This window comes from Alnus glutinosa, chromosome 4 (genome assembly GCF_958979055.1).
Source record: "Alnus glutinosa chromosome 4, dhAlnGlut1.1, whole genome shotgun sequence".
NCBI classification, from domain to species: Eukaryota; Viridiplantae; Streptophyta; class Magnoliopsida; order Fagales; family Betulaceae; genus Alnus; species Alnus glutinosa.
In genome coordinates, this window is record NC_084889.1 from 11546400 (window position 1) to 11560653 (window position 14254).

The 14254-nt window shown below is 37.3% G+C and overlaps 1 protein-coding gene and 1 pseudogene across 1 annotated transcript; one reads left to right on the forward strand and one right to left on the reverse strand.

Annotated features, from left to right (window-relative positions):
• Nucleotides 1-4353: 4353 nt before the first annotated feature.
• Nucleotides 4354-4451, reverse strand: LOC133867529 (small nucleolar RNA R71; annotated as a pseudogene).
• A 2361-nt stretch (nt 4452-6812) lies between these two features.
• LOC133865818 (ATP-dependent zinc metalloprotease FTSH 4, mitochondrial) lies at nt 6813-13361 on the forward strand. The gene is made up of 7 exons (XM_062302303.1): nt 6813-7080; nt 8482-8569; nt 9041-9304; nt 10029-10265; nt 10350-10474; nt 11064-11540; nt 12129-13361. The coding sequence occupies exons 1-7, from the start codon at nt 7054-7056 to the stop codon at nt 13059-13061; spliced, it is 2151 nt and encodes a 716-aa protein (XP_062158287.1). The 5' UTR covers nt 6813-7053; the 3' UTR covers nt 13062-13361.
• Nucleotides 13362-14254: the final 893 nt, after the last annotated feature.

Genomic DNA, 14254 nt, shown 5'->3' on the forward strand with positions numbered 1-14254 from the left:
ACAAAAATGAAAAATTATATTCTGCCTATTATGTTGGAGACGAAAAATGGCTCATAACTGTTAAATTTAACTTTCATGAGTCATTTGTTTATTCTATTAGAGATGCTATAAATTATGTGTTAATAAGGTCATAAAATATGTGTTAATGCTATCAAATATGTGTTAATTAGGTCATACAACTCTAACAATTTTTTTTAAAATCAATCATTGGATGTGTAAGACCCACGTGTAGGAAAACATATCCAATTGTTAGTTTGAAAAAAAGTTGTTGAAGTTGTACTAGAGTTGTCTCAAGAGTTGTACATGCAACTAGGGTTGGAGGGTCGGGTTCGTGTCAACCCAATTGACCTGTTAACATAATCGGGTCCAACATGAACCCGACCCGATTATTAATCGGATTAAAACATGTAACTTGAACACGACTCGATTGTGAACCGGATTACCCGACACGACCCGATGAAACCCGTTTAGTTAACGTGTGCTCACCCCACAGGCCACTAAAGCAGGGCCGGAGAGCCCAGGCCTTTGGCTCCAACGACCAAAACCGAGGACTTTATGAGGTTTGACTAGGCTTGGACCCCGAAAGATGGGAGCAAGAGGTGCCGGCTGTAGCGGTGGATCATTTCAGGGGTGAGATTGTGATCGTGATGGTCACTGAGGACGGAATCAACGGCGATGGAGATCGGAGGAAAAGAGCCATTGGGGACAACGCCGTTTTGGAGGGTTGCGTGGTGGACACCCACCTGTTTCATAAGACGATACTATATGCTCTAATTTCATCAAACAAAAACCATAATTCAGTAAAACAGAAACCCTAATACTTACCTATCCAAAAATTTATACTTGTTCCCATGGCAATCAAACGGCAAAACCCCAAACCACCCACCACCCAAGAAGAAAGAGATCGAGAAAACCCAAAACCAAAAAGAAAAAAGAACTCACAAATCTTATCAGCTATCACCTCCTTTACTCCTTCATCAAATGTTTAGTTAATGGTGAAGTGAAAAGAAAAGTGATGGTGAAACTGTGAAAGTATGAACTGTGAAGGAGTAAAGCAGCCAAGGAGGCGTGCCGCATGAAGACGGTGAAGTGAAAAGAAAAGTGATGCGGCTAGGGTTTTGGACCTGAAGTGACTTTAAAAAAAAAAATAAAAAAAATCGCGTTAGCGGGTCAACCCGCGCAGGGGTGGACCCACGTTCAACGATTCGTCCCCCTAAAAGTTTTTTAAGTCCCTGTTATTAAGGGGTTTCAATGAGGATCGTCCCTCCAATATTTAATATTTGTCCCCCCTAACTTGTCTTTTCTTCTCTTTTGGAATGAATTGTTCTATCTTTCATCTTCTCTCTCAGCACTTTATAGGCTTACCACCTAAGAATTACTTTTGAGAGTCTACTAATGTTTTTTCTCCCCTGCCACGTCTTTTCTCCTACCTTCTCCTCTATTCTTCTATTCCCATAACTCATAAGGTATTACTCATATATAGGTTATTGGGTATATGCAAAACCTAGGGAAACTCTCTCTCTCTATATATATATATTGATAACTCTTGAATTATTCGATTCAAGACCCCTTAATTTGCATTTGTTAGACCTATTTGTGTTGTATATATAACGTTTTGTTGTAGTTTTGTTTTATGTCTTATTTTCAGGTCCTAATTGAAATCTAGTTCAAAACACTTGAATTAGACCTGAAAATACATCAAGGGCATTTTGGTCATTTCCAGAGTTCGAGGCTGATCATGAAAAGATGAAAAAGTGACCAAGGCAAATCGATCGATCGATTATTTCTTCAGTAAAGAAATCGATCGATCGCATTTTCAGTCGAAGAAAATCGATCGATCGATTATTTATGCAGCCACGAAGTCAATCGATCGAACCTGGATATTTTCCGAGAAAATATTTGGATGTCGACATGCTTTGTGTGGATGAAATTAATCCAATTTGGGCGGTTCACAGAGGATATCGACACTATTTTGTGCGGCCAAAAATTGTTCTTTGATGTTTCCTTTTGTAAATTAAATTTCTATATATATGATATTAGGGTTTTAGGTTAAAACATGCATCTTTTGGAGTTTTCGGATTTTTTCAGGTGTATCACTTCATTTCTTAAGTAATTTTCTAGTGCTTTTCATTTCCTTTAATGCACGTTTTCTGGGCTTAGTTCCAGAGAGCAACTTCTTCTTCTTTTCCCTTTTTTTTCTTCAAGTTTTAGTTTAGTTTTTATTTTTTTTGTAATCCGAATTTTATGAATTTATTCTAGTAGTTTTTAATTCATTTTCTTATTGTTTCTTTACTGTTTTTCTTAGATTTCATACATAATTTAGTTTATTTCATGTCTAGCTAAATTAGTTCTTAGGGTTTGCTCAAAATCCTCTCCAAAAACCATGACGTGTTCTTGAAGTTCTTAGGATTTTCTTGATATGTTTGATGATTGTTAAGGGCTAGAGGATATCAAAACTCATGCTAAAAGGTTTTGTTATCAATATTCCAATCTAATTATTCATGAAAAAAGGATTGACTTGTCTATAAGTTTTCTTGGATTTTTGAGTAAAACCAACGTTCTTGAAAACAAGAATGATGTCTTTTGCAATGGTTCTAATTTGACATGATATATGTTTACCTGTTAGAGTCACCTTTTAGGGTATACTAGGGAGCACCAGTCGTATCACACATTTGGTAGTTTAAACCGTTTTTCAATTATAGTGTAACTTTTATGTGATGTGATCGGTGTGAAACTAGATACTTTATCATTGTGGCCTAATTAGGGTTTTCATATATTGCGTATGCTTATTAGGATGTGTTATAGAGTAGTAAGTTAGGAAGCATTAATCATTTCACACCTTTGGTAGTGTAAACATTTTTCAATTGTAGTTTAAATCTTTATGTGAAGTTGTTTAATGTAAAACTAGGTGCTTTATGATTACGTCTTAACTAAAGTATTTTCATTTCGAGGTCGTCATAATGGTTGACGCCCATTACGTGCTCATATCATGCATGTTAGGAAGATCCATGTAGACCTTAAGCATTTCATCGGTTGAGGATTGGATAAAATCAATACCCTCCGTTTCCTTTAAGTTGTTTTCATTTCTTCACTTTACTTGTTATAGCTTCAATTCTACAACCTTTACTTTTATTTTTATTCTTAACTTAAGTTAGATACGTTCCTTTAAATATTCTGTTACGCAAAACAACTCACAATCTCTGTGGTTCGATAACCCTTACTATAGTACAATTGATTCGTACTATTGCGAAGTGGTTCAATATATAAAATTAAAATCCATGTAGCCGGTTTGCGACTACCAATTTTTGGTGCCGTTGCCGGGGATCTAACGGTTGTTTATGGGATATTTAGGACTGTATTTAGTTTGATTTAGTCCATAAGCTGTTTTTGGTTCTGTATAAAAACTATTTTTAGTGTTTTTAGTGTTTCAATTCGGTTCTGTCTGTTTTCTGCAGAATTCTGTTTCTGCAAAAAATTTGATCGATCTATTTCAATAAGCTAAATTTTTTGATCGATCGAATTTCGATCGATCGACATAAAATCCGATCGATCAATTTTTGTTTTGAGCAGCATTGCTTTTATCCTGTCTCCAAACCAAATTTACAGTTAATTTCTTACTTTCCTTTGTATATTTAACATTTAACTTTGTTTTAGATTTATTTTTCTGCATTTTTCTTGCATTTTTCTTTTCTGCAGAGAATCGATCGACTAAAAAAGTAGATCGAGCGACTTTTCCTACAGTAGCACTCCAATTGTTGCTGCACTGCAGAACCGGTTAGTTTTTCTTCCTTGTTCATTTTATTTTTTTTCTGTACCTTGCATATATAGATTAGTTTTTGTTGATGCATGTTTGGTTGTCGTTCATTGTCATTGTATATTTTTCCATATGACCCAAACTTAGAGCGGATTTCTAGACGGAGTAGATCCAAACGGAACTCACGTCTAAGAGCACATTCTAAATCACCATTGGCTGAAGAAACAAAGCATGTGCTGTTGAGGGACCACTATGTTCCCTCAACATACATACCTACTTCAAGCCTTCAGTTGCCGAACATTACGGCAGCTCATTTTGAAATTAAGTCCGGATTCATTCAAATGCTTCCATTATTTTACGGACTTAATACCGAGGACCCTTATAAGCATTTAGTCGAATTCATTGAAATCTGCTCCACCATAAGGTTGCAGAATTTTTCAGATGATGCTTTAAAGATGCGCCTCTTTCCGTTCTCCTTAAAAGAAAAAGTTAAGTATTGGTTGACTTCCTTAGAGACTAACTCCATTACTTCTTGGGCTCAAATGCAACACGAGTTCCTTAAGAAGTACTTTACCATAGGGAAAACCAATCATATACGAAAATTCATAACTGGTTTTTCACAAATAGAGGGAGAACCATTTCATGAAACTTGGGAGAGGATGAAGGACCTTTTGCGAAAGTGTCCACATCATGCTGTTCCCAAGTGGCAGCTTGTACAGTGCTTCTATGATGGCTTGACCGAGCCTCATAGACAGATGATAGATGCCTCATGTGGGGGTACTTTTATGTTGAAGAGTGAGGATGATGCATGGACACTTTTTGAAAATCTTTTTGAAAACTCTTTACACCACTCATCATCCGGTCGTAAGACAAATGCTAAGACCCAAACTCTTTATGAGGTATCCCAATCTTTAGACTTGAATGCCGAAGTGGATGCCTTATCTAGAAAATTAGATCAATTGTTAGCATCTGGTTTTGTGCCTGCGACCGCATCTCATATACACACACCACATGATGCATGTTCATTTTGCTCTAACCCTTCACATCAGGCCGAAAATTGTCCTATTGTTGGACAATCTTCTGAGCCCCCTATTGAGCAGATGAATGCAGCTTTCTCTAAACCGGGTAATGATCATTTTAATAAGAAAAGTAGTATTTATGTTGTTTTGTAGAAATTAGTTGATTTATAATTGTGATTTGCTTTTCATTGACAATTTTAAAATTTTGAACACATGATCACATAATTAGAGATTCTAAGTCTGCTTGATTACTTTTGGCTATGAAATTCACTTGTAAAATTTGAAAATCATGACATACATTGGCATATTGTTTGTGGGGTATGTACTTAAGTTAATACTTTGCATATGGTTTTTAGTGTTTCGGAAAACCAAAATTACCTGTTAGATGAATATCGTGGGCATATATAGTATTAAAAAAAAAACTTCATTGAGTAACCAGACCTCTTGCCTCATTAACCATTGAGTGTTCGCGTCAAAAGATGTAAGTAATAAAAAAAATGGTTAGCTTGACTTCGTAGTTCTTTTTGACTTGAGTTATTAAGCCCTTAGAGATGTTTTACATCTAGTGCCGTAAAGCCATCTGGTTTGGGAGTCACTGGCCTAACACTTGGTACATAGGTCATTTAGAAGCTTAAAGGAGTTGAGCATTGCACAACCCTAATAATGTAAATAATATTAAAGTATGTCTATGCCTTAATTATTCTATCTAGCAAGAGATATAAAGAATTTTGAGACACCGGAGCATGTATGTAGGTTATATTCTTTGAAAGCCTCATAACTGTATGCTAATATCAAACTGCATCATTTTAACATGTGAGATCTTAGCCGGCCTTTTGTAAGCAAGTAGACTATGATTTTCTTAAACTGTGTGAAGATGGAGTTTATTAGTTTAAAGTTGTTCATTAATTTTGAACCATTGTTGTGATAATACTTCTTTTTATTAGGTAACATGTATGTTTTGTAAAGATAATGTTTGTAGGTAGCATTTTTGCTAAACCTTCACGAGACTTCACTCGTCCATTATGGTAGCTTAAGGGTTTAAAATGCTTATTGCATGTGCTAAATGCAATCGCGTTTCCCACGAAAGATGATATAGATTAGTTGCTTATATTTTAATTTCTAGTTGTAATGCTAGGGACTAGCATTATGTAAGTTTGGGGGTGAAAAAAAAAACAAAAAAAATGTTCTTTGACTTCATAATTTTGAACCTGATTTCAGTGATTTTTTTAATAAGAAAAGTAGTATTTGCAATAAGTAGTGCACAATCTCACCATCATTTCATGATTATTAATTTTGACACTTATTATCTTATTTTATTTTTAATCTAACATGTATTAATGGGATTGTGATGAAATTATACATGGCTCATGTACAATAAACACCATTATTTTTTCAATGATAGGGGGATTAAGTCGATCAAATTATCATTTGTCTTAAAAACTGAAATGTGATAAAAGAGAAATACCATCAATTTTTAAGGATTAGAGAAAGTTCACGTTAAATTATTAATTATTCTAAAAGTTTAAAACTATAAAAAAATAATAAATTTAATCATTTAGCTACACAAATTTGATAAGAAAGTTCAACTCTTCGTCATTACCACAGCTACGTCCACGTAAGTTCGTCTCCCCACATAACAAATCCTAGTTCCGCCCCTGAACCTGTGAGTTGACCTGCCAGACATAATTATCAACCCGATTATGACCCGAACCCGATAATACCAAAATCAAATTCTGTATTTTCGTGTCGGGATTGCGGATTGTGTTAAAAATTACCGGCCCTACATGCAACAACCATTTCTCTTACGCTAAACATGTCTAAATAGTTGAATAGAATTTGGGTCAACCCAATGCAATTTATTTTTCAAACAGATTATGCAAGTTATATTATTCATTTGGGTCGTGCTAGAATTAAAATATTTTGACCCGTTTAATTAGACCAAAATTAACCCACATGATCGTCGATTATAGCTATGGGTCGACACAATTTCTTGGCTGACATCTTGTCACTACAAATATCCTTAAGCTTCCGGGGTTATCATTGACATTTCGCGTGTTCCTACAACCTTTCTGCGAAGACTTGAGGTGCGCAGCAAAACAGCGCGTGCAACTTAGAACTCAACACCTGCATCACACGGTCTTCCAGCATCGTTCGATTGTTCCTCGTTCAGAACCCAACACAGAATCGCACAACGCCGAGTAACTTAGAGAGAGAGAGAGAGTTTTGTAAAGGGGAGGTTCCGGACTCCGGAGAGGGAAAACTTAGACCTTTTTGGTCTCTATGGCTTTGAGGCGCCTCATCACTCAGGTTTGTTGAATCTTCGCTGCGACTCGTAAATCTTTTGTTTTTCGTCATGTAATTCGAAGACTTTTTTTTTTTTTTTTTTTTAAACACAGGAGTATCAATAATATTTTTCTTTTCGATATTTTGGTGAATTTTCGGAAACCCTAGTCTCAAAATAATTTTTGGGTTTCAAAACGAGTCTAGTAATTTATTTTCATCTTTGTGGATCTATTCCGTGTTTGTTTGTTAATTGGTCTGTTTGTCCTAGTTTATTTGATTCAGGAGCTATATGGTCTGTTTAAATGCTCGGAATACGTATGAAATATGAATAACCTTTGGTTGTTTAACATTCCAAAATTGTTTCTTTAACTGGGTTTCATAAGAAAAATAACAGAGGGTTGTCTGAAATCTCTGGTTGTGTTAATCCAAAGATGAGTGTTTTATTTTTGGTTGGGGTTGGGGGGAAGATTGCATCTTTCTATTAAATTGGAGTTTGCTTCGTCACTCATCTTGTTCGGGGCATGGTTTATTTGGTTTCACAAATGAGGGACGTCTCTTGCATTATATTTATGAAAAGTTATTAGCTTCTTGCAGCAGTTTTTATTGAATTCTATAAGTTATGTTGCTAGTTTTGTGCTTGAGTGGAGTTCTTGTGCTGTTTGGTTAGCATCTTAAAAGTATACTTTGGTCGCTTGTAGAATCACTATTAACGTTTTTTTTTTTTGTTTTTTTCAAACCCAATAAATTGGAAAGAAATTGCTTCCTTATTATTTACTTGAGTAGAATCCTAGAAGCAGAAGTTTTGCTTTCCTGTTTCTCTTTCTCCCCCATTTTTTCTATATGGTCAACTTTTTGTCACTAATGCGCTGCCACTATGGATGCATATATGAGCATGTGTGTGTGTTTATAAAGGACTTTTATTGTGACCTTGCTTGCTAGAGTTAGGATTAGTTTGCTTGAACATACTAGCAATTTTCTTTGTCATTTATATGCTTGTAGCATGCTTTTTTGTATTACCTAATTGCATGCACAACATTATATGCTGTCTATTTCTCTATATCTGTGGACTTTGGCATGGGTTTTATGGATGTCAGTTCCCTAAATCTAGACTAGGGGACACAGCTATAAACGTTTCTCTTGGTTAATATATACAGCAAGTATGTGTATATATATATTAGGTGTTACACAGTTATGTGAATAATGATTAATGTACAACTTTCTTCACAAAAACGCATAATATAATCTGCAATATTCGCTAAATGATAGCAAGCACATTCTTTTGTTGGTCTCCATGCAAGTGTCAAACATGGGTTGACAATAGTGTCATGTCCCCAATCATTTGAAATGCTAAGTTTTCAAGAAAAATGTCTTACAACTAATTGCTATTACTTGGTGTATTAAAGTTCATGTTCTTTATTGCACCAGGTTTCAAGTCATCGATCAGAGTTGGGAAATTTTAGAAGATTCTTTGTTGGAACTTATTTCCCTGTCAATAAGTTTGGACGTGGTGGAGGTTTGTGTACTTCAGGCCATCATAAGTCTCGTATTTATTATATCTTTGCGTCTTCTACTCATGTCCAAATATATAAAAGATTTTATTTCTCACTTACGACTACAAGCTTTTGTCCTTTTTTTTTGGTTCTTTTGTTGTTCTCTCTTTTCTTTTCGCTTATCAAGGCTAGCTTTTCTGTAGTTGAATATTGTTATGAGGTTCCAATCAGAAATATCTTTTTACTTATTCTAAACCTTAATTATTCTCCCTATGCTCCATATTGTTGGTCTTGTTTTGAAATTCAACTTTTTAAGGGGGTATTGACTTTTGAAAATGAAGTGGTAAGGTAGGATAATATTTTGGGGACATCCCAAAATGGAATGGAGGACCAACAATATGGGATAGAGGGAGTACTTTCTTCCATAGGAGTGAAGCCTATGAAGCTTTAGTTATGTTTTGGTTGCATCTTCTGATATTTTCCTTTTTGTGCAGGTAATAGGTTTTCAAGTGCTCAAGAGCGGTTTCAGTCTAGTTATGTTGGCAGTTTGGCTCGCAGAGTACGTGATGTAGATGAAGCAAGTGAAGTTGCACACCTTAAAGAACTTTACCATCGAAATGATCCTGAAGCAGTAATAAGGCTATTTGAAAGTCAACCATCTTTACATTCTAACTCTTCAGCACTCTCTGAATATGTCAAAGCATTAGTCAAGGTTGACCGGCTAGATGAAAGTGAGTTACTCAAGACACTGCAGAGAGGTTGGTATAGGAATAGAGTTGTTTCTTTCCTTTTAATTAATTCTTCCCCCATACTTTTTCCTGTGATTTGTTTCTTTTAGATGTGTTTTTGGTAACCTAATAACCTTATTTATCACGTGGGAATCTAAATGTTTGCCACACTACAAAAACGAGGCTTGATAAGACTGCCTGTCCTTTCTACAACAGAGAACATATTTTCATTCAGAATCTGTGGAGATTCTGAATTTCTATTAGTTTTAGGAAGATAAGGATGGTGTTCTTCCGATTCTCTTTCTAATTTTATGTGCAGTTAAAATTACATTTGGTTTATTATTTCCCCTTGTTTTTCCTAGAGGGGAATTGGTTTCCATATTTAAGTTGAATATTTTGTTTTAAAACAATACTGCTGGTTGGCTTGGAGACATAAAGCTAGCTTTAAAGTTTTTTACAACTTATAAGAGTCATTGCAGATATCTGCAGACGGCAGCAGAAATGAAAATAGCATCTTCAAAACTCATATTTCATCTGGAAAGCACATGGTATTCATGGTGCTCTTTGGACCCATGTATGTGGTGCTTGAACATGCAGGGTTCTCCAATCTAAAACTTAGTTTTTGACTTGATATCCTTCTATATCTAATGTCTCCAATAAAATCTGAAGAGTTCTGTTTACTTCGCATTCTCACCCTCCCTTGTCTGTCTTATGATTTTGAGCTGATGAGCAAAATGTGTCTTTAAATTTGCAGGTATTGCAAACACAGCAAGGGAGGAAGAAAGTGTCGGTGGTTTTTCAGCCTTTAGGAATGTGGGAAAAGCTACAAAAGATGGTATTCTTGGAACTGCAGGTACTCCTATTCATATGGTAGCTACTGAAGGAGGGCATTTCAAAGAGCAGTTGTGGCGCACAATTCGCACTATTGCACTTGCCTTTCTCTTGATGTCTGGTGTAGGAGCGCTCATTGAGGATAGAGGAATAAGTAAAGGTATAACTATGTCTTGCTACTACAGGTGCTCCGTCATGTTAAGAATCCGATGAAAAGCATTCTTTGCTTGTTTCCATTTTTCAGGGCTTGGTCTACATGAAGAAGTACAACCTAGCATGGAATCTAACACAAAATTCAACGATGTAAAAGGTGTAGATGAGGCAAAGGCAGAGCTTGAAGAAATTGTTCACTATCTCCGAGACCCTAAGGTTAATTGCATTTGTGATGCCTGTTTATTATTTCTCTCTCTTCCCCCCCCCCCCCCCCCCCCCCCCCCTCTCCAAGGGGCCCCTCCTTGTTCTTCTATTTTTGTGTGTGTGTGTGTGTGTGACATGTTGGACATGCTAATTGTTCATTATTTACCTATCAGATTTGTCCAATTTAGTGAGAGACAATCTTAATCCTTGTTTCCTAAGTACTCGCAATAGTTTATGACTTAAGTGTTTTTTTTTCTTTTCATTGCACTATTTTGGTATAAAGGATCACCTTTGCTGTACAATCAGTGACATTTTCATTTACTTTTTTGACATTTGTTATTTCAGCCATGACCCAAGTACCCTGTTTTTGGAGATTTAAGGAGAAAAGACATGTTCCTAGAAGATTCTTGGTAGTCTGTGTAATATAGTTCTTGTCTCTCTGCTTGCATGGTCAAATCTTGTTAGGATGTCATAAGTAGTTAGTTTCTTCCTTTGTTGTTCTACTCTAAGTTTTCTGGTCGATCTTGTTCCATAATGATAATTACAGTTAGAGCTTGATTTTTACTTTCTTTGTCTTTTAAATTGCTTTCCCTTGTTGCAGCGCTTCACTCGTCTAGGTGGAAAGCTCCCCAAAGGTGTTTTGCTTGTTGGCCCACCAGGCACTGGCAAAACAATGTTAGCTAGAGCTATTGCTGGAGAAGCTGGGGTACCTTTCTTTTCATGCAGTGGCAGTGAGTTTGAAGAGATGTTTGTTGGTGTTGGAGCTCGGAGGGTGAGGGATCTTTTTTCAGCTGCAAAGAAGCGTTCACCATGTATAATATTCATCGATGAGATAGATGCCATAGGAGGAAGTCGTAATCCAAAGGACCAGCAGTACATGAAAATGACTCTGAATCAGTTGCTTGTTGAACTGGATGGCTTCAAACAAAATGAAGGAATAATTGTGATTGCTGCTACTAATTTTCCAGAGTCATTAGACAAGGCATTGGTGAGACCTGGACGGTTTGATCGTCACATTGTTGTTCCTAATCCAGATGTTGAAGGGCGAAGGCAGATTATGGAATCCCACATGTCAAAGGTATTCTTTTTCACTCCTAAAGAAATCTAAAGTATCGTTTTTGGAAGACTAAGCTTGGGTTGGCCATGACTAACCGTCCTGTTTTCACAATGTCTTTTGTAAACCCAGACCAACAACTTTTTTAGTGGATGGAATTGGAGTGGGTGGGAAAGGAAATGAGGGAACAAGACTTTCTATACTGGGAGGTCCATAATTGGTGGATTTGGAGGGTGAGGGAACTTGTTTAATGATCAAGTTGCCCTTCAACTGAGAGAATAAAAGAGATAAGTGATGAGCGGTTTAGTAATCATTAAACAGCAAGACTTATTAAAAAAAATGAAGTGATTGATAAAAGCCTGGCATCAGGTTTATTATCATGATTCATCCATCACCACATGAGGATAGATTATAAAGCTCCGTAGAGGTGCAACAAGTCAATAGTTTCGATGGTAACATTATATTATAGATCTTATAATATAAAATGATGTCTTCAATTCTTGGCTGATGCAAATATAGACGCATCTGATTCTTGTTTTTGACAAATATCCCAAACTACTAGTAATTCAAAGTCCGACTCTGAATTTTCTATAAAAATTGCTCTTTTTACAGGTTCTGAAGGCAGACGATGTTGATTTGATGATTATTGCTAGAGGAACTCCCGGGTTCTCAGGTGCAGATCTAGCAAACTTAGTCAACATTGCTGCTCTAAAGGCTGCAATGGATGGTGCTAAAGCAGTGAGCATGGAAGATCTAGAGTATGCAAAGGACAAGATTATGATGGGAAGTGAACGAAAGTCCGCTGTCATATCTGATGAATCACGAAAGCTGACGGCTTTCCATGAGGGTGGTCATGCCCTTGTGGCTATCCATACTGATGGGGCTCTTCCAGTTCACAAGGCAACAATAGTTCCCCGTGGGATGTCACTTGGCATGGTTGCCCAATTGCCTGACAAGGACGAAACTAGTATCTCTCGCAAGCAGATGCTTGCCCGGCTTGATGTTTGCATGGGAGGGCGAGTTGCAGAAGAGCTCATCTTTGGAGAAAATGAAGTTACTTCTGGTGCATCTTCTGACCTCCAGCAAGCAACTTCTCTTGCAAGAGCGATGGTTACAAAGTATGGTATGAGCAAAGAAGTTGGGGTAGTCGCTCACAATTATGACGACAATGGAAAGAGTATGAGCACGGAAACTAGGCTCCTTATTGAGCAAGAAGTGAAGAACTTCTTGGAAAGGGCTTACAACAATGCGAGAACCATTCTTACCACCCATAGCAAGGAGCTTCATGCGCTTGCTAATGCTTTGCTCGAGCAGGAGACACTTACAGGAAATCAGATTAAGGCTTTGCTTGCCCAAGTCAACTCTCACCAGCAGCAACAACAGCAGCAGCCGCAAATGGTTACAACACAGAGTAGCTCACAGTCCAACCCAGTACCTCCCTCAACACCTAATCCAGCGGCATCGGCTGCTGCAGCAGCGGCTGCAGCGGCTGCTGCTGCAACTGCCGCAGCCAAGACTAAAGGCATTGCTCCTGTGGGTTCATAGCATGACAGAGGTTGGTGTGACCCCTTGCCCAAGTGCCTAATTATGAGATTCAATGTGCACATAGCAATTTACGTACCAGCCTTCCGTGTTTGAGTACTGTAGTCTGTTTGCCGCACTGTGAGGTTTTATTCATGTATCACTGGGAGTCAAACTGACTGAATACTGTGGAAGGAATCAATTCCATTGATTAAGATGGCACCGAGTCTAGTAGTAATGATCAAGCAGCGGATTGGAAGATAATTGTCTTTTAATTTTTCTTGTTTTTATTTTTTAAGTCATTACTTATGCAGTTGAGAATAATGTTTGTTTTAAAGTTAGCTTCCCTTAAGACTAATTGTAGAGCTAAATAAATTTACGAAATGGTCATCGTACACATGTTACTTACAAAAAAATGGCTCCCACTTTCCACATTAGATTTGTTAGTCCTGTTTCGTCCTTCTCAACATGGAGCAGCCAGGGCCACGTATATTCAATGTAAGACATGTTAGATAGCACTGAGTACCAGTGAAACATTACAGCACAGAAAAGGGAAACAAAAAACAAGAAAATCTGGCACGTCTATTGGGGGCGGATCCGGCTTGTGTGCTGTAGTTAAAACTATAGTACACATGCTGTGTAAAAGTATTCAACGGCATAGATGCTGTAAAAGTATGTAAAAGTATTCATAGCCCTAGATGCTATAAAAGTATTTAACGGCCAAAAAGGCCTAGATGTTATAAAAGTATTTAACGGCCTAGATGTAACAAAAGGAAATTTGTTTTTTCATCCCTTCTCTCTTTTTGATCATGTTCTTGCGTTAGGGCTCAGAATCTTCAATTTCTTCATCCTCTGGTACCAAGCAAGAACTAAGAAGGTTTGAAATTTGTCTCAAAAAAATGAGGACTTTGGTGGGGCATGTTACGCCAAGCTATGGCTTCTTTCTCATTGGCTTATGGCACCTCTTCAACTACATCAAGCTTCATGCTCGGTACCCAAATTCTTATACCTCTCCCCCATGGTTTCCCACCTCAAGATTCATGTACTTGGAGCTCTTCTTGATCATGGCAGGTTGCTCTGCCTCCATAGCCATGGCTTCATCGGCCCCAGCCGCTTGACCCTGATGGAACCATCACCTCCAACCATCTCTACAACTTCGAGCACTCCTCCATCTCAATGACTTTCTTGGTCTACGCCGCTTTGCCATTGTTTTTGAC